Raw genomic sequence first — 20,161 nt, forward strand, 5'->3', positions numbered from 1 at the left:
TTTTTGACTGTGTGGGGTTGGGAGGGAGGGTGTGATTACTGCTGCTTTGCTTAAGAGCCCAGGCAGATGAAAGGGATGGAGTAGGGTGCCCCGGGGCACTGCTTGGGTCAGAGCCCTCCCAGAAGGTCACTTGGAAGTAAGGACCTGGAACAGGTTTAAACTGGTAGTAGATGATCTTAAGAATGCGCCCCTGGGGAGGAGCCTGCTTCCCAAAGCCTCAGGAAGGTGGAGGGTGAGGTGAAGCAGTGACGTGAAGCAGCAAGGAAAGGGGCAGGCCCGTTCATCCTCCTGGCCTCACCGGGACCCTCCCATGGGTAGCCATGAGCTTGTTGAAGACAGGAAGAAGGAAAGGGCAAAGGGCAGCAGAGTGGGGGCTCTCCTTAAGATGTAGATTCTGATTCAGTCTGGGCTGGAAAGGCAAATTCTCAGCAGTGGTGGAACCAGAATGAACCGGTTTGAAGCCCTGCAGACAGTGAAGAACCTCGGTGTGCACAGTAACACAGTTGGGTGAGGTGTGTGAGCCTCACGTGCTCTTGTGGAAACTGTGCTGTTTTCAGCTCAGACATGCACTAAGTTTCTTTTTAAAGCACATCTCAAAAGTTAAACCTCCTACATGTTAGCATGGGCAGATTGTTTTTGGTTTGGTTTGGTCTGTTTTTAAGCAAGCCTCATCTTTCTCACCTGTAAGATGCAGGTAATGCCGTCCATCTCGAAATGCCTTGGGACTTCAATGTGTTCAGCTGTGCACATGTGCCCAGCACAATGGCTGGGTCTCAATGGCCTTCTCCTAGTGGAAAATGAAATTGCAGAGGCCCAGGACCCTGATCGTGTGAAGCAGCCAGTCGGCTGTGCTGGAGGGCAGCTCTGATTGCCGTGGATGGTGGGAATTTGGCCCGGTTTTCGTTGCTTTTTTTCTTAGGGTATGAATTCCAAGTTTCTTGCTCAGCCCAGGAGGTGGGCTTTGGTGTCTCCTAGCACCCTGGGAGGAGGGTGTCTGTGCTGGACTGGGGAGGACGGCCGAGGTGCGAGCAGTGGCATCTGTGTGCTGAGCCCTGATGGAGGTTGGAGCCCAGTGCGCAGAAGCCGGCGTCTCCTGACCACACAGCTTGCCAGACACACAGAGATGGAGTCTGCAGGGAGTTTGGCCCAGGCCTTGGAAGTTCAATTTGAAGAGGCCTCCAGAAGTGGGGACAGGGTTCCAGCCCGGACCGCATACGGCTGCTGGGGATCGTAGGAAACAGCCGGCTTCTGAGTGCTCACATTTCCCAGTTCCACTCTGGAAATGGGCACATGGGGGTGGCTCTGTGCTTTGTCATTTCTGTCTTAGTCCAGAGGGGCTGGGAAGCAGATGGAAACAAGGACTGGTCGGGAGGTGGGAGACTGGAGTACAGTGTTACTTGTACTGTGGTCGAAGTGTGGCTTGTTCCTTTCTTTGACTGTGTTACACAGTGTTCATCTAAGACTGGCCCCCTTTCCACCTCGCCAAGTGGTCCTAGGACGCACTCCTCCATATTATAATCTTTGCCAGTAACCTGCGTACAAGTGTTTGGTGGGGCTGTGTCTTTGCTTCTTTATTTCTCGCCTCTTCCAAAAATAGGCGGTGATTTTCGGCCCAAATTAATATGGATTATGATGAAATCTGAGGAGCTCTGGTGGCATAGTGCCTAAGGCATTTGACTGCTAACCAGAAGGCTGGCAGTTCAAACCTACCAGCCAGTCCTTGGAAGGAAGGTTGGGAAATCTACTTGCCAATAGTGATACCGCCTCAGAAACCCAAGGAGGGGTTGCTGTGAGTCGGAATTGACTCAATGGCAGTGAGTTTGGTTTTTGGTTTATGAAGAAATCTTGTTATGAGCAGTATGGTGAAAACCCTTGTAAAGGTTTACAGAATGTATTTTTTGTAACTAAACTAATTCACTGCCATTGAGTAGGATCCGATTCATAGGGACCCCTCCTTGGGTTTCTGAGGTCGTGTCACTATGGAATTAGATTGCCCAATCTTCCTTTTGGGAGCTCTGGTAGCATAGTGCCTAAGGCACTTGACTGCTAACCAGAAGGCTGGTGGTTCAAACCCACCAGCCACTCCTCGGAAGGAAGATGGGGCAATTTACTTCTGTAGTGATACCGCCTCGGAAACCCAAGGAGGGGTCACTATGAGTCAGAATTGACTCGATGGCAGTGAGTTTGGTTTTTGGTTTATGATGAAATCTTGTTATGAACAGTACGGTGAAAATCCTTATAAAAGTTTACAGAACATATTCTTTGTAACTAAACTAACTATTCACTGCTGTTGAGTCAGATCTGACTTGTAGTGACCCCTCCTTGGGTTTCCCAGGAAGTATCACTATGGAAGTAGATTGCCCAATCTTCCTTCTGAGGAGTAGCTGGTGGGTTTGAACCACCAGCCTTTCGGTTAGCAGTCAAGTGCCTTAGGCTCTATGCTACCAGACCTCCTATTCTTCGTAGAAAAGAAAAAAATAGCCATTACAATAGCTTGACCTTTCGAAGCCCATAGAATGAGTGGTAGGGCTGTAGTCAGTGAGAATGTCTGCCCCACGCAGGTGGGGAGTGGGTCGGCAGAGGCTGAGCCCTCCGTGTGAGTCAGGTGCTGCACTAGAACGGGACGAAGTATGGAGACCTGCTAGGCAGGCAGTGTAGCCACCTGTGTGGGGGAGGAGGGAGCTGGGTGGTGATGAGGCCCCAGACTACGGGATTGGCAGTGGGAAGGGAAGAAAGTGGGAGAGGGATTTTGGAGTTGTAACCAGCAGGGCTTGGGAGGAGTGAGTAGAGGAGGCCTGTTGTCCACCTCCCTAATTGGGAGAGCCGCAGAGGAGGATGAAGGGAGGACCCAACCAGCTGCCATTGAGTAGATTCTGTGTCATGGTGACCCCATGTGATCAGGGTGGAACGGTGCTCCACGTCAGGGTGGGACGGGGTGCCCCAAGTCAGGGTGGGACGGTGTGCCCCACGTCAGGGTGGGACGGGGTGCCCCACGTCAGGGTGGGACGGGGTGCCCCACGTCAGGGTGGAACGGGGTGCCCATGTCAGGGTGGGACAGTGCTCCACGTCAGGGTGGAGCTGGGCCCCACAGGGTTTCCCGTGGGTTTTCAGAAGTAAATCACCAGCCCTCTCTTCAGAGGTGCCTCTGGGTGCACTTGGCCTGTCAGCCTTTCCATTCAGTGTTTGCACTACCCAGGGACTCCAGTTAAGAGAGACGAGGAGAAGAATTAGAGTTGAAACCCTGAATTTGAGGTATTAAGAGGACTTCACTGTGGAAATGTCCCACCGAGAACACGGGTCTCTGGAAAGAGGTCAGGGTAGAGATGTGAACTTGCAAATGTTTTGTGTGTATAGAAGAGTTGAAGTCATGAGAATATATGGAAATATAGGCAATTAAGGGAACAGTGCCTCTATTTTAAGCAACAGAGGGTACTGACTGAGGGATGAGAAGAAAATTAGCTTGGGGGAAGGGGGTTGGACCCAATGGAAAGATGGTGTTCAGAAATGAGCAAGGGATCAACACTGTCCCAGGAGCTGCAGAGAGGAAGAAATGGGCGTTTAGAAGACACTACAGGGATCTGGCAGTTAAGAGGTTTTTCGTAAGCTTTGGTGTCCTACGTGCTGTAAGCAGTTACCACACTTGGCTCCTAAGGAGACGGTTGAAGGTTCAGTCCACATGGGGTTGCCACACATTGGAACTGATGCAATGGAATTGACTCAATGGCACCTGGTTGGTTTCACCAACTTTAAAGAGGCATAGACGGGTGGGAAACAGGTTGGAATAGTTGAGGAGTCACCAGTGGGTGAGTTGAACCAACTCTGCGAAAGTCCAGCTGTGAGGGGAGGAGAGAGCCTGTCAAGAGGAAGGATTTTAGGGTGATCTCTGAGTTGGGGGTGCAGCCGAGGGAGGCACCAGGGTTGTTGAGCCACTCTGTAGATGGAGGGGATGCTTCCGTCCGCCTTTGCTCCTTGAAGTGGTGGACGCCTCCATTTTTCAATTTTCAGTTAGAAAGTAAACACCTGTTTTCGACTTAAGATGTGTTGTTGGTCTGCATTAGAAGATACGTGTGTATTTGCTGTTTTTCCATGGAGCATGTTGAAATGAGCTCTCTCTCTCTCTCTCGTCTTGATTTCAGTGTATTCATCGAGACTTAGCAGCCAGAAATGTTTTGGTAACCGAAAACAATGTGATGAAAATAGCTGACTTTGGATTGGCCAGAGATATCAACAACATAGACTATTACAAAAAGACCACAAACGTAAGTCTGGTGAACCTGTGCAGGGGCGGAGGGACAGGCAGGAGGTTCCACCTAGGGATTCGCAGAGCCGGGAGGTCCGGACAGTGCCTGCCTCCGCCCTTGATTTGCTTGTCACTGAGTTGGCTCCAACTCCTGGCGATCTTATGTACAACAGAACGAAATGTCACCCAGTCCCACACCACTTCGTGATGGTAGTTGGGTTTCAGTCCACTGGTGTAGCTGTTGTGTCTTCCAACCTAGGGGCTCATCATCTTGTAGCACTAAAAAAAACAAAAAAACAGCTCACTGCCATTGAGTTGATTCAACTGAATTTGTAGTGAACCCCTCCTTGGGTTTCTAAGGTAGTATCTCTATGGAGGTTGATTGCCCAGTCTTCCTTCCGAGAATTGGCTGATGGGTTTGAACCACCAGCCTTCTGCTTAGCACTCAAAAGCCTTCTAAAACCAAACTCACTGCCGTCGAGTCGGACCCGACGCATAGCGACCCCTCCTTGGGTTTCTGAGGTGGTATCACTACGGAAGTAGATTGCCCAACCTTCCTTCCAAAGAGCGGCTGGTGGGTTTGGACTGACAGCCTTCTGGTTAGCAGTCAAGTGCCTTAGGCACCCCGCCACCAGAGCTCACGATTCTCAGGATCCATCAGGCTTTCATTGGGTCATTTTTGGAAGTAGACTATCAAGGGTTGCTTCCTACTCTCTGTTACCTGGAAGCTCCCCTGAAACCTGTCCCCCATGGGTGACCCTGCTGGTGTCTGAAATACTGGTGGCATAGCTTCCAGCATCACAGTGACATGCAGCCACCACAGCCTGACATGCTGACAAGATGGCTGGTGGAGGCTACATGTGGGCACTGTTAAGAAAGGCGACACATTCTCGCGTACGTGGCAACCAGCAGCCCCTGCTTTTCCGAGGGTGCTTTGTCCAGGACTTTCATAGCCGAGACTGAGAACTTCCTCGGTTCATTTGTGTTGGGAAGGTGGTTAGGGTGTTTGGGTGCTACAGAGATAAATGACACCAGAAACCAAGTCAGTGACATTCCATGAATGTGCTGGGTCTGTGTCCCTCACTCATTATATGCAGTCCTTGGGAACTTGTTTTCTGCTCCATTGAAGGACCAGTAAAAACCAGTGAAGTGGCAACCAAGCCACAGCCCTGCTGGTGCAGTGGTTGAACATTAGACTGCTAACTGAAAGGTTGGTGGTTTGAATCCACCAGCTGCTCTGTGGGAGGAAGATGAGGCAGTCAGCTTCCGTAAAGATGACAGTCTTGGAAACCCTATGGGGCAGTTCTCCTCTGTCCTGTAGGGTCACTAAGAGTTGGAATTGACTCCATGGCAGTGGGTAGTTATCAGTGAGAGGAGCCCTGGTGATGCAGTGTTTAAGCACTCGACTGATAACTGAAAGATTGGCGGTTGGAACTGACCAGGTGCTCTGTAGGAAAGAGATTACAGCTCCTATAAAGATTACAGGGAACTCTGGTAGCATAGTACCTAAGGCACTTGATTGCTAACCAGAAGGCTGGCAGTTCAAATCCACCACCCACTCCTCGGAAGGAAGATGGGGCAATCTACTTCCATAGAGATATCACCTTGGAAACCCAAGGAGGGGTCGTTAGGACTCAGATCCAACTTGATGGCACATTAACAACATAACAACGACATGAAGATTCCAGCCTTGAAAACCCTGTCACAGGGTGGCAACGGGTTGGAATCCACTCCATGGCAACAGGTTAGGGGAGCTTATTTCTGCTCTGTTGAAGGAGAAGTCACAAAGCATTAGAGTGACAACTCTTCAGATAGTCCCTGGCCCTGCTGCGCCTCTCAGCAAACTCGTTTTTAATCTGTTGATTTTACGTGTTCTTCCTCGTTTGCAGGGGCGACTTCCAGTCAAGTGGATGGCCCCCGAGGCTCTCTTCGATAGAGTCTACACCCACCAGAGCGACGTGTAAGTGAGCCCCTTTGCTCTAGTTTCTTCACCGGCTTGAGCTGCAAGAATCTTTACAATCTGGACCTTTCTTCAGCCTTTGGTACCTGCCGCATCTCACACATCCATAGAGGTGGGGGCGCTGGCCTTAGAAGGGACGGATTTTATGGTAGGCTGGCACCCAGTGCTGTGTTACTAATCTGCTTGGCTTCAAAGCACATGGGGAGGGCGCTAACCTCCTCCTGCCGGAGCAGAAGTGCCCCCTCCCCTGGGACACATTCAGGATGTGCAGATACGAAGCCGCTGCCTGATTGGCCAAGCTGTTGGCATCTCTTCTCCCATAAGGAAGTCATCTCGAAGTTTTTCCTCCTGGCTGGTGGGTTTTTTTCCTTCCGGCCTGGTCTGCCTTTCACGAGCGGCCCTGGGTGAGCGTGGTCAGTTAGTTTATGTCCACAAGGCCTGCTTGCTGGGCTTATTAACTTTCTGGTCTTGTCTCAGCGTCCTCAGTGACATTGGAGAAGTAGAGTAGAAGCCAAGGTGTTTCTGTTACAGTGGGCTGATATTTCAGAAGTTTAGATTTGGAAGTTTGGTTGGAAGATGTCACCATTGGGGGAAGCTGGATGTGTGGTAACTCTCTGTGCTGTTTTTGCTGTTTCCTGTGTGTCTGTAATTACACCCAAATAGAAAGTTATAAAGAAACAGTTTTAAAACATTTGGTTGAGCCATTTTTTACTCAGTGGCTGTAGGTCCCACACAGTCACAGTGGGTGCTCTCAAGAGCCCTAGGAGGAAGGTGTTGAGATCCCCATGCTGCAGTGAGTAAACTGAGGCACGGAGCTCGCTTCCATCTGTACCGTGCTGTTTCTCTTGCTCTGCGGAACCCTGGGACAGTTTCACTCGTCCTCAGAAGGTTGTGTGCTGTCAGGTTGATTTTTAACGCAGCGACCCCATGTGACAGTAGAGCTGCCCCCTTGGATTTCCTGGGCTGTAATCATGACGAGGGCAGGTTGCCAGACCTCTCTCCCGCAGAACACCTGGGTGGGTTCTAAGCACCGACCTTTCAGTTAGCAGCCAAGTGCCCAACTGTGGCGCCACCCGGGCTCCTTAATAATTTGTGTGAGTTTCCAGCATGAGGGTGCACAGATGCAGTCAGCGTTCTCTGTCTGATTACCCCTGGGTGTGACCCTCCTGACCTAGGCTGAGAATGTTCCAGCACGGCTCTCGGAAAGGACCGTATAAATTGTGTTCAGTGAGATGCTTTCAGTTTCTGGTGTATAAAGTTCGTCTCCCTGGGCCGCTAGCTCCTCCATCCTCATCCCAGTCCTGTGCTCACTCCTTTGTGACCTTAGCCAGGCCCAACACCTTTGTGCCTGGAGACTCCACCAGCCCCGCAGGGGACCGGAGTCTCCCAGCACCAGCTTTCTCAAATCCCTCAAGTCAGGCACCCAGGGAGACAGGAGAATTGGACAGGAGCGTAAAGGCCTTGGAAGCTTAGTGTTGGGATGCCCACCCTGGCAACACTGTTTTTGAGAAGAATGCCTTTGCGGAAGAGTGAGACTGTCCTCTGTCCTCCTCATTTGGGGGTCCTCCTGGAGGCAGGGAAGGGCGTCAGGGTGGACGATGGGAGGGCATGAGTCTTTGAGTGTAAGAAGTGAGTGGATGTTGAGGTGCTAGTGAGTTGGGTTGGTTGTTAACACTGTGCTTTCTCTTTGCAGCTGGTCTTTTGGGGTGCTCATGTGGGAGATCTTCACTCTTGGGGGTTCACCCTACCCAGGCATTCCCGTGGAGGAGCTTTTTAAGCTGCTGAAGGAGGGGCACAGGATGGATAAGCCGGCGAACTGCACCAATGAGCTGTAAGGACGCTTGTCTCCTCGCTGGTGCCGCAGTGGCTTGGCCACGCCAGTGACACGTCTTCTATCTTGGCTCCCTAAGGCCCCGACCATCTAAACACACTCTGAGGAGAAGGATGGCTGAGGGCTTCTGGGTTCGTTCCCAGAACTGAGATAGATAGCTACATTGACAGGCCTGCCTTGTCCAAAAGAAAGAACATCCTTCTGAGGTGTGTGGGGCTTTAAATCACACGCTGAGTCAGGCTGCCCGGCAGAGGCTCCCGGCATTCCAGGCTGAGCTGGGGTATCTCCCTATGCACTGTCTCTCCTCAGAACGACAGGAAGATCTATGTGGCCATCCCTCATACACAGGTCAGAAATCAGGCTAGGAAGCCATTGGGCTACCCTGGTGGAGCGTAGGGTCAAAGGACCAACAACCCTTGTCCTTGGTGTTGATGCTTGGCCTTGGTGTGGTGAGTGGACCCTCTTTTTGACCATTGGAAGTTGCCATTCTAGTGCCCGGTTATTCATACTTTACCCATGTTTTAGCACCAAAAACACACTGCACCGAGCTGATTCCAACTCATAACGACCCTATAGGACAGAGTAGAACTGCCCCGTGGGGATTCCAAGGCTGTTAATCTCTACAGAAGCAGACTGCCACATCTTTTCTCCCATGGAGTGGCTGGTGGGTTCGAACCGCTGACTTTTTGGTCAGCAGATGTATTATACTATAACCTACGTCACCAGACCACAGAGAGTTAAAAAGTGCAGTTGCCATCCTGACAAGGCCATTTCTTACTGGGAAGCCTTTAGCTGTGTTGTAAAAAGCGTCCCCCATGCGTTAAGTGGAATTAGGGAATTACGTTGTGTTTGTGGCCTGTGTCTTGTGCAGTAAAATCAGTGTGTTGGGAAGCAGGCTCCCCTCCCCGTGCCAGGGTTAGCTAAGAAGAGTGATTGTCCCCAGGACTGCAGCCTATTGTCTGTCGTTTCATGGGGATTTTCTACCAGTAATCCCATGAGTGCTTTTTGGCATACAGTGGGCGTCATGGGATGAATGGCCACATTTTATGGGATATTATATAAAGGCACCAGTTGTGTTCCTTGCCATTCCTATTGCTAAGAGGATCTGTCGAAACCCATAATCAAGATAAGGCCTGGGAACTAGGCCCATCAAAGGGTTAATCAGGAAGTGGAGATGCGGCGGCCTGGGGGTGATGAATTACTTCATTAGAACTTAACGCTATAGTTATCACACTTTTTTTTTTTTTTTTCAGAAAAAACTGAGGAATCTTTGTCAATTAAAATCCTAAAAAACCCGAAAGTGTCAGGCAGATAAGATAAAGCTGCTTCGGGTGACGGTGACGGGTGGGTGGCCTTCCCCTGTGGCCTTCCCCTGGCCCCTGAGATTGCCTTGCAGGTGGGGTTTATTAATCCCACGATGAGGTCACCCTGTAATTGAGATACCAGTTAGCAGTGGAGACATGCAGACCTGTCCTCACCGCATGGATACATTCCTAACACGTTTGCCTTAAAGCACTGTTCTGGTCAATCAAAGCCCCTCTCAGAGGAACCCCAGCTGAGACTCTAGGGAACATGAGTGCCATCTCCTAACTTGGGAAGTTCTGAGACACTTGTATAACTTAGAGGACATCTCCATATTGCCCATTAGATGTGGTTACAGCTGTGTGCCGAGTGCCAGCAAGGTGAGCTCACCCGGCCATCGCTGTTTTCCAGGTACATGATGATGAGGGACTGCTGGCACGCGGTACCCTCTCAGAGACCAACATTCAAGCAGTTGGTGGAAGACTTGGATCGAATCCTTACTCTCACCACCAACGAGGTAAGAGGACCTCAGTCAGGACGCCTACCATCCTTGCCTGGCTCAGGGAGGAAGCCCGGCTGTCCAACAGTGGCCTGCCCGTTGGGGTCTGTGGTGGAGTTTATCATTCTTCCACAGGGTCAGGCAGAGTGAAACTATGTGTTCCCATCACATTCTGAGTTTCTCAGAACTGTGTTTTGTGAGTTCTGACTCATGCCCCCAGACAGAAGACATGCCCGAGGCTACACCTCACTGTGGCTTTACAGTGGTGGGTGGGAGGGTGGGGCCAGGGTGTGTGTGTGTGTGTGTGTGTGTGCCTGCACACGCGTGCACAGGAGAGTGAGGGGCCGGGGAGAAATGTTCCAGTGCAGCATTTGGGTTTGTGTGGGGAGCAGCAGGATTTCGGCCTTGTTTGGTGCTGTGCCCTGCCCAGTAGGCTGAGGACTGCTGATACTCCATTAGGGATTAGCTTCACTGAGCACCAGAAGCTGTAAGCTTAGCTTCTGAACCACATGGCATGGTCTGTCGAGATCCCTGGTGGTCATGGGGTATGACTCGTGGTCTCTAGCTATGTGTATGCGGTCATACACACAGTTCCTATAACATGTTTTCTTACATGAGGAAGCACACCTTTTGTTACTATAAGACGTTTGGAATCTTTATCAGCTAAAATTATTATTCCCACTGAATTCACTATTGCACTGACTTCTCCAACTCACCTTCATGATTATGCAGAGTGTACTCCAGGGAGTCCCAATTAACGCCCTCACCTGCTAACCGAAAGGTGGGAGGTCAGGTCCATCCAGAGGTGCCTTAGAGAAAGGCCCGACGATTTGCTTCTGAAAAGTCAGCCACGGAAACCCTCCCGAACCCAGTTCTGCTCAGACACGTGGCGTTGCCAGGAGTCAGTGTTGACTTGGCAGCTCGTGTGGAGGTGGTGCTGGAAGGACACACAGGACAGTTGCGCGTATCACAAAGGTGACAAGCCAGTGAGGTCCAGTCAGGCCCCACGAGAGTGAGGAATCTTGAGCAAGTGAACGCAAGCTAGTTCCTGGAGATGTTCCTTCACAGAAAAGCAGCGACAGCGTTGTCTTAAAGCCCAAGCCCACTGCCGTCAAGTCGGACCCAACTCATAGCGACCCCTCCTTGGGTTTCCGAGGCAGTTGTTGTTGTTGTTATGTGCTGTTGAGTCGGCCCTGACTTATAGCGACCCCTCCTTGGGTTTCCGAGGCAGTTGTTGTTGTTGTTATGTGCTGTTGAGTCGGCCCTGACTTATAGCGACCCCTCCTTGGGTTTCCAAGGCAGTATCACTACGGAACTAGATTGCCCCATCTTCCTTCCGAGGAGTGGCTGGTGGGTTTGAACCGCCAGCCTTCTGGTTAGCAGTCAGGTGTCTTAGGCACTACGCCATCAGAGCTCCCTGCGAGGCGGTAGCACTATGGAAGTAGATTGCCCAACCTTCCTCCCTAGGAGTGACTGGTAGGTCTGAACCTCCAGCCTTCTGGTTAGCAATCAGATGTGTTAGACACTATGTCACCAGAGCTCTTAACAAAAAGAAGTTAAAATACAACCCCCGAGATTCTAGAAGGAAAATAATACTCTTAATTTCTGATTTAGAAGCTAGCTGTTAGGATGGTTTTTGAAAGTGGTGATAGCAAGGTTCGCTCCAGCAACTTTATCTGGTGTGTCTGACCCTGGCCTGCGTTGGGGGTGGGGTGGGGATTGCATTTAAATGGATACAGCTGACCTTCAGAAGTTGAAAGGAAAGTTGAAGTTCAAGACTTGGGAAAAGCAGAGAAAAAAAAAAACTTTTCTTCTCCTGCCAAAATTGTTGTTTCTAGCGTAAGTTCCTTTAACCCTAGACTTGGAATCCACTGAAATCCCTAGTTTTTCCTATCAGATCTGAAAGTTTATGGCTTCGTTTGGAAACTGGGAGAAAGCAGTAAAGCTCTGTTTTAATGATCCTGTGTCCGTGTTCAGGGCTGTTTATTTATATATTTACATGCAAAGTGGTCCTGTTCCTACCGAAGCCTCTATCTGGTATCCTAAAATACAGAGCGCAGAATGCCATATTGTCTAACGGATATAAAAATCGAAGTTTCTTTCCTTCTGAAAATCACTCCCACATGCTGGAGAAAAATGCTTCCTTTTAGGACCAAATTTCATTTTTATCATTGTAAGCAAAAAGCTCTCTTTTGATGTGGTGGGCGGGTTTGTTTCCAGTCGTGCGGTTACTGCTGGTGCTGTTGGAACTGACACATCCCCCATCTCGGATCGGGACTCTGTCTCTTGCCAACCCGGGTGATGAATTATAGTGGTTTTTTTTTTTTTTAAACGTGTAGTCGCCAACATTCCGTGGACTCTCTTCTGATAACACAGGCCCTTTGTGCTGTGCTTGGCGCTTTCTGCCCCTTCGCAGCAGAAAGCCACGGGGCTGGCTTTGGCACCTGGATGTGTGTGAGCGCAGCCGCCCAGCACAGCCGGGCCCCGGAGATCCAGAAGCTCCCCAGCTTAGAAATCGTCTCCTCGCTCTGGAGCACACTTTAGTAAAGGGCAGAGACTCAGTGTTTCCGTCTCGGCAGGCCGTTCGGTCCTTGTCGTACCCTCTCTGCTTGGCCACTGTAGGGCACAGGCAGCCATCAACAGTAAATGAATGAGAGTGTGTGTGCTCCAGTAAAGCTTGATTATGGACCCTGAACTTTGAATTTATATACTCGTATATGAATTTTTATAATTGGATGTCATTTTACTGTCCTGAGATAGCTTCCTTCTGCTGATGCTTTTCAGCCTTTTAAAAATGTAAAAGCCACTGTTGGTTCATGGGTGGTACAGGCAGCGGGCCAGATTGGATGGATTTGTCACGTGGGCCGTGTTTGCCAACTCCTCTCCACTCACCCCATCGTCTCTAGCCCTGCCCTAAGGCGGTGGGCTCATCCCCCAGCACACCAATGGATGCTTTCGAGTGCACAATGGCACTTCCTGGATTTCAGATCTTGAGAACAGTCGCACTGAACCTCCCGTTCCCTAAGCTTCTCTTTAACAGCCTGTTACGGGATTCAGCCTACACAAGCCTTTTGGAACCTGTTTACATTTTCAAATTGGAGAGCTTCTGAGAATAATGAATTACACCTGTTAAATTACCCACTGAGTGAGGAAGTGTCTCCCTCGAAGTATCTCAGGAACTATAATGGTGAAGTGTCATTTCGTAGCCTCAGCTCTGCAGAGAGAGCTGGCACATCCACAACACGTTGTGACTCTGACTTTTGCTGGGGCTTGAACCTGAACCATGTAGTCTTGGAGGAAGTGTATGTGTAGGGAGCAGGCCAGTCTAGGTCTGAGTAAGTGTGAGTTGGGGACACCCTAGGTGGTGTAGGTGGTTCATGCCTTAGGCTGCTAACCAAAAGGTTGGGGGTTTGAGTCTACCTGGAAGTGCCTTGGAAGAAAGATCTGGCAATCTACCTCAGAAAAGTCGACCAGTAAAGACCCTGTGAGAACCAGTTCTCTGACACACATAGGTCGCCAGGAGTTGGGGGCAACTTGATGGCAACTGGTTTAAATTGAGTCGAGCCCCCCCCCACACACACACACACACATACAGTTCCACAGAGTTTCATTGTTTTCTATTGCAAATAGTTTATTCATAATGGGCTGTAACAGATAGGTGGAAGGCCTGGGCTCAATAAAGTTGGGGACTTAGGGAGGTCTCTGTGAAGAGCTGGCATGGACTGGGTCTCTAAAGCTCCGAGGGGCACCCTGTCCTATACCAGCTCCGATGTCAGCATCTTGGGAGCCTGCGTTTGAAATAAAACGTCTCTCTCCCCTTCTTGCAGGACTACTTGGACCTCACGCAGCCTCTCGAACCGTATTCACCTTGTTATCCTGACCCAAGATGAAATAAAACGTCTCTCTCCCCTTCTTGCAGGACTACTTGGACCTCACGCAGCCTCTCGAACAGTATTCACCCAGTTACCCTGACACAAGGAGTTCTTGTTCTTCAGGAGATGACTCTGTTTTCTCTCCGGACCCCATGCCTTATGATCCATGCCTTCCTCAGTATCCACACATAAGCAGCAGTGTTAAAGCCTGAGCGAAGGTGTCCTCCTGTCTGCAAACAGGACAGCACCAGGCACCTACCTGTGCCGGGCAGGGGGGCTTTGTCTCCAAGAGCTTGTTGTGTCTGCTTGTATATATGGATCAGAGGAGTATATAATTGGGAAAGTAGTGACACAGGTGTAAAGAGTTCGACAGTCGAGAACTTGTAATCTTCATCAGGAAGAGAAGAATGTTTATGGCACAGTGGACTGCCACGGGCTCGCCACGTGACCCCTCCGCCCCGCCGCCACCAGGCGACGGATGGGCACTGGCTGTGGACCAGTTGGACTCAAGGCGAACACAGGTTCTGCCTTCCTTGTTAATTTTGTAATAATTGGAGAAAATATATGTCAGCACACACACACAGAGCACAAATGCAGTCTATAGGTGCTGGATGTATGTAAATATATTCAAATAATGTATAAATATATATTATATATTTACAAGGAATTATTTTTTGTATTGATTTTAAATGGATGTCCCAGTGCACCTAGAAAATTGGTCTCTTTTTAAAAATAGCTATTTGCTAAATGCTGTTCTTACGCAGAATTTCTTAATTTTCACCGAGCAGAGGTGGAAAAAATACTTTTGCTTTCAGGGAAAATGGTATAACATTAATTTATTAATGAATTGGTAATATACAAAACAATTAATCATTTATAGTTGGTTTTTTTTTTTTTTTTTTTTTGTAATTTAAATGGCATTCCTATGCAGGCAGCACAGTGGACTAGTTAACCTGTTGCTCAGACTTAACTAGTCGCCAGATGCTTAAAGAAATCTTGACAATATCTGACTAATTTGAGGGGGAGTGAAGTTTGGATTTATTTGAGTCGAAACTTGCACCACCTACCTGCCCATCCTTTAATAAGAAGGCATTTTGCTTCCAGGTGAGGGTCTGTCATGGGCCCATGGAACATTTAACTGTATTTCCCAGGACACTTGGTACCAGCGTCCTCTGCAGAAGATGCCTTAATCCATTCCTCAAGGACCACAGAGCACACTCCTCTGCTGGCCACTGGCCTTCTGCCCCCAGGTTGCACGTTAATCAGCTCAGCCCATCGTCCCTGCATTGAGTAATGGCTTCCAGAGTCTTTGCCTTCAGGAAGCCTTTTAAGATCATCAAGTCCCACAATTGGACATTGAAACCCAGAGATGTCCTGCTGATAGTTTTGGGATCTTCCATCTTTTCAAGGGATGGCTTCCATCTCCTCCTGGCAGGACCTCTCAAACAGATCCGGCCGGATACTGGTGACTTCAGACCAAACTTTGTCGTTCTGTTCATTGTTCTGTATCAGAGTGTTGGGTTTGCTTCTGAAACGCCTCCTCCCCTTGTTATAGCCATGCAACATGAATGCAGATTACACTGATTCTACGTGTTCAGAAATTGGAGAAAGTATTTAATAAAACCTGTTAATTTTTATACTGACAATAAAATGTTTCTACCAATATTAATGTTAACAAGACAAAATAAATGTCATGCAGCTTATTTTTTTAATACTTGTGTCCTACCAAATGGTTTCCTGTGCTTTGAGGTGTGGACTCACTGCTGTTCGGCGTAACTGCGTGAGAGGCAGAGCTGGCAAGGTTCTTGGTTCACTGCAAATGAGGGGGATGTGCCAGAGGGCTTGGCTGTGGCCAGTAGTACCTGGGGCAGGTGGATCTGATGGAATATAAGAGAGGTTGGTCCAAGCTCTAGCTGGAGCTACTTGCTTACTGGCGCCTTGAGGGGGTCATTTTTACATTCTGGGCCCAATCTGCTCACAAGGGAGCAGGTGAGAAAAATGTGAGCTTTTCAAGCAGGGTGGTGCCCGCCCCATGTGGGGCTGCGAGTTGTTGAGGGGAGATGTGCAGGGGAGGGGGAAGCTAGGAATCTTGAAGCTGTCTACGCTGGCTTCCTCCTGATTGTCCTGAGAGTAGAATTTGCTGTGAAATTGCACAAAGGGAATGTGGACAGTTTAAAATATTTATAGATGTACCACCAATATCTGAAGAGGGACATGGCATTTTGGCTGTCCGTTAACAAATATGACTGTGTGACTCCTTAAATTTCATGATCACTCCCTGCTAGCCTCATCAGCATCAGGAAAGGAGAAAGCAGGCAGACTTCTGAACTTCTGCCAAGCTCTTGGAATCTTCCAGAGCCCTTGTGGTTCCAGAAAAAGCGCTGTCTTCAGGGTCTTTGTTGGGTTTGAGGCAGGGAGTAGGGGAGTGAGGGTCTCCCAGGACACCGGGAGGGTGGGCTGCTGTCCTGGGTGTGCATTTGTTGAGGTCTCATGCTTCCCTTCACCGGCGGAGCAGGGCTGTGACTCCATGCAAAAGATTGTTACTGGAAGGTGAGGTGTGCAGAAGCAGTCGGACTGCAGCCTCACCTGTGAAGCACGAGCTCACAGGAGGTGATTCTGCAGTCTTCAGTTTGTCACTCATGGAGTCCCCACGGCCACGGTGGTGGTGGGGGGAGGATGAGCTGGCATGTCACCTGGGCATGTGTGTTCTATGCTTTAGAGACTGGTGGGCAGCTTGTGATTGTTTTTAGTTGACAGTGGAGATTATGATGGAAAAATGTACTGTATACATTCCCCAATTTAGGGAGTTGGGCAGGCAGGAGCCTAAGCCGGCTGTTGGCTGGTTACTTTTAGAATTATTTCGAAAGATCCTTGTTATCAAGGGGAAAAAGACAATATGGTTTATGAGAGAGAAAATACCTTGCCTTTTTTTTTTTTTCTGAGAACTGCCCCAAATAAACATACAGGCAGGACTTTATCAGAATCCCAGAGCTTTCGTTTGTTCTTGCCACTTGTTGTTAAGGACCTCTGGTGGCAGTGTAGTTACAGCATTGCTCTGTGGGAGAAGGATGAGGCGCTCTGCTTCTGTAAAGCTTGACAGCCTTGGGAACTCTCTGGGGTAGTTCTACTCTGTCCTCTAGGGATGCTGTGAGTCAGAATCCACCTGATACCAGTGGGTATGTTTTTGGTTGTTACTAGTTGCTGTTAAGTCGATTCCAACTCAGGGCAGCCCCATCTGATGGGAATTAGTGGATAAGTGACAATTAGTCGTGAGATCAGTTCATTTGCTAAGAACCAAGAGATTGCAGGCCTCTTGGTGAGGGGAGTGGTGCTTGTCATTCGCTGCCGTTGAGTTGGCCCTTGACTCAGGTGACCCCCTGCAGTGTATTGAGACACTGCCTGGTCCCACCCATCACTGTGATCAGTTGCGGATCAGACCATTGTGATCTCCAGTGCTTTCATTGGCTGATTTACCGAAGTAGAATACCGGACCTCTCCTAGACCACCTTAGTTGGCAGTTCCACTGAAACCTGTCGGCAGCACAGCAACACCCACGTGTCCACTGACAGACGGGTGTTAGCTGCACAGGAGAGGCACCGGCCGGGAATACAAACCCAGGCCTCTCACAGGGTAGGGGAGAGTTCTTCCACAGAGCCACCGATGATCACAAGGGATGGGTAGCCACTACCAACCAGAGAAGGCATATTCAAGCACTATCTCAGAAAGCCCAGCTTGGGGGCCTCTGGTGCTGTGGGAAGGATAGAGAAGCAGGACAGGACCTCTCTGAGGAGAGGTCTGTGAATCCTGTGGTACAAGGTCCACCCTCGTCCATAGCCCCTCCAGACCCCTCACTGTGAGGAGCCAGTCGCCACCTGATCTGTGAAGGCCCTTCTCATCCAGCACACAGGCACCCTAGTTCCCTCACCATGGGGAGCTAGTCTCCACTTGCTCTTGTGTGAAGTACCTTGACCCCACAGACAGTAAACTAAATGTATAGTTACAGGAACATGGTGGGTAGACTTGGAACAGCTGTGGATTAGGAACCCAACAACCATTCTGGAAACGAGAACTTGGCTTTGTGCTTTGTGCAGTATGATTGAGGCTGTGGATGGGCCGGGGTCAGACTCTGCTGTGATAGATTAGGAAACTACGGCTTGGCCTGAGGTTCTTGAAGGTCACGTGGCTGGTAAATGGTCTGAGCAAACAAGATGGCCTTAGACAACACAAGAGAAAGATGGTGGAGGGTGGGCTCGACAGAATTGGATGGCAGTGTTTCTTGCAGCTGGGGAGTGTTGAGCAGGTCAGATCCTGTCTGGACTTTCCTAGCTGTACAGCTGGCTCTCCCAGCCTCACAGTCTTGCCATGACCCTTACCTGCATGAGCTTAAGAAGTTGTTACTCAATAAACGTCAGTTTTTTTTTTTTTTTTTAACATTTCCTGGTTTTTAGTCTACTCCTAATATGGGGTGACCATCACCACTATCTAATTTGAGAGCATTTTAATCCCATATCTGTTAGCAATCACTCCCCATTCTGTCCTCCTCACACCACCCACCTCCTAGCAATCACGAATCCGCTTTCCACTTATTCTGGATACTTCATAGAAGTGGAATCATGAAATATGGGGCCTTTTGTGTCTTGCTTTCACTCAGCATTATGTTGCCAAGGGTCCTCCTTGTGGCATATGCCCACATGACTTTCTTTTTATGACTGAGTAATAGGCCATTGCATGGCGGTCCCACATTTTGCTTACCACTCATCAACTGATAGACTGGGTTGTTTCCACTTTCTGGCTATTATAAATAATGCTGTTATGAAAGTTCGCATACAGGGTTTTGTGTGGACATAGGTTTTCATTTCTCTTGGGTGTCTATATCTAGGAGTGGAATTGCTGGGTCATATGATGACACTATGTTTAACCTTTTGAGGACCTGCCAGACTGTTGTCCAAAGCTGCTGCACCATTTTACATCCCCATCAGCAGTGCATGAATTCCATTCCTCTACAGCCTTGCCCCAAGCCCCCTAGAGCCAGAAAAGGGAGGGGGCAGGAGCGACTGGGTACCTCAGGAGCAGCAGGATATCCAGGTAAAGGGGCAGGAGGCAAGGGTAGGCCCCAGCCCCCTAGAGCCAGGTAAAGGGGCAGGAGGCAAGGGTAGGCCCCAGCCCCCTAGAGCCAGGAAAGGGAGGGAACAGCTGGGGACCACAAAGTGGCAGGTTCCAGGTAGGAATTAGATAAGGGGAGGGTGCAGAGATTTCCAACAGCCGAGGGAGACAAACTTGTCTGTCGGTTTGTCATCCTGTGGGGCTTGTACATTGTGTGAGGCTTGAAGCTGTGCCACTGGTGTTTCAGATGCCAGCAGAGTTGCACATGGTACACAGGTTTCAATGCAGCTTACAGACTAAGACAGACTAGGAAGAAGAAGGAGGCCATCCACTTCTCAAAAATTGGCCAGGGAAAACCTTAGGAATACAGAGAAACACTGATACATTACTGGGCAACTTTATGAATAGCTTGGAAACATTGTCTGACACAGTGCAGGAAGAGGAGCCCCTTGAGCCAGAAGGCACTCAAAATAGGACTGGGAAAGAGCTGCCCCATCAGAGTAGAACCAACCCTAATGAAATGGATAAAGTAAATCTTTCAGGATCTCCATGTGCTGACGTGGCACGACTCAAATTGAGGAGAAACAGCTGCAAACATCCATTAATAATTCTAGGAAAATTGGAAGTTGTCAAAAATTAAATGGAACACATAAAGATTGATATCCTAGGCATTACTGAGCTGAAATGGACTGGTTTGGCCATTTTGAATCAGACAGCCATATGATTTACTATGCTGGGAATGACAAGTTGAAGTAGAATGGCATGGCATTCGTCTTCACAAAGGATGTTTCAAGATCTGTTCTGTAGTACAATGCTGCCAGTGATAGAATAATATCCATACATCTACAAGGAAGACCTGTTACTACTGCTATTATTCAAATGTATACACCAACAACCAACACCAAAGATGAGGAAATTGAAGATTTTTATCAACTTCTGCAATCTGAAATTGACCAAACATGCAATCAAGATGTGTTGCTTGTCACTGGTGATTGGAATGCAAAAGTTGGAAACAAAGAAGAATCACTGTTAGTTGGAAAATTTGGCCTTGGTGACAGAAATAATGCTGGAGATCGTATGATAGAATTTAGCAAAACCAATGACTTATTCATTGCAAATACCATTTTCAACAACACAAATGGTGGCTATACACATGGAATTTGCCAGATGGAGTACACAGGAATCAGATTGATTACATCTGTGGCAAGAGGTGATGGAAAAGCTCAGTATCTTCAGCCAAAACCAGGCCAGGAGCTGATTGTGGAACAGATCATCAACTGCTCATATGCAAGTTCAACTTGAAGTTGAAGACAATTAAAACAAGTCCATGAGAGCCAAAATATGACCTTGAATA

At 49.0% G+C, this 20,161-nt stretch overlaps 1 protein-coding gene across 1 annotated transcript in view; it reads left to right on the forward strand.

Moving 5' to 3' along the window:
• The window catches only part of FGFR2 (fibroblast growth factor receptor 2), a 127,353-nt gene extending 113,631 nt beyond the window's left edge, over nucleotides 1-13,722 (forward strand). The window contains exons 13-17 of the mRNA XM_042780418.1: nucleotides 4,137-4,259; nucleotides 6,130-6,200; nucleotides 7,894-8,031; nucleotides 9,745-9,850; nucleotides 13,660-13,722. Coding sequence (XP_042636352.1) covers nucleotides 4,137-4,259; nucleotides 6,130-6,200; nucleotides 7,894-8,031; nucleotides 9,745-9,850; nucleotides 13,660-13,722 — 501 coding nt within the window. The remainder of the gene's footprint in view (nucleotides 1-4,136; nucleotides 4,260-6,129; nucleotides 6,201-7,893; nucleotides 8,032-9,744; nucleotides 9,851-13,659) is intronic.
• The last annotated feature ends 6,439 nt before the right edge of the window (nucleotides 13,723-20,161 follow it).

Source organism: Orycteropus afer, unplaced genomic scaffold (genome assembly GCF_000298275.1).
Source record: "Orycteropus afer afer isolate SDZICR_OR568_19922 unplaced genomic scaffold, OryAfe1.0 scaffold00038, whole genome shotgun sequence".
In the NCBI taxonomy this organism is placed as follows: domain Eukaryota; kingdom Metazoa; phylum Chordata; class Mammalia; order Tubulidentata; family Orycteropodidae; genus Orycteropus; species Orycteropus afer.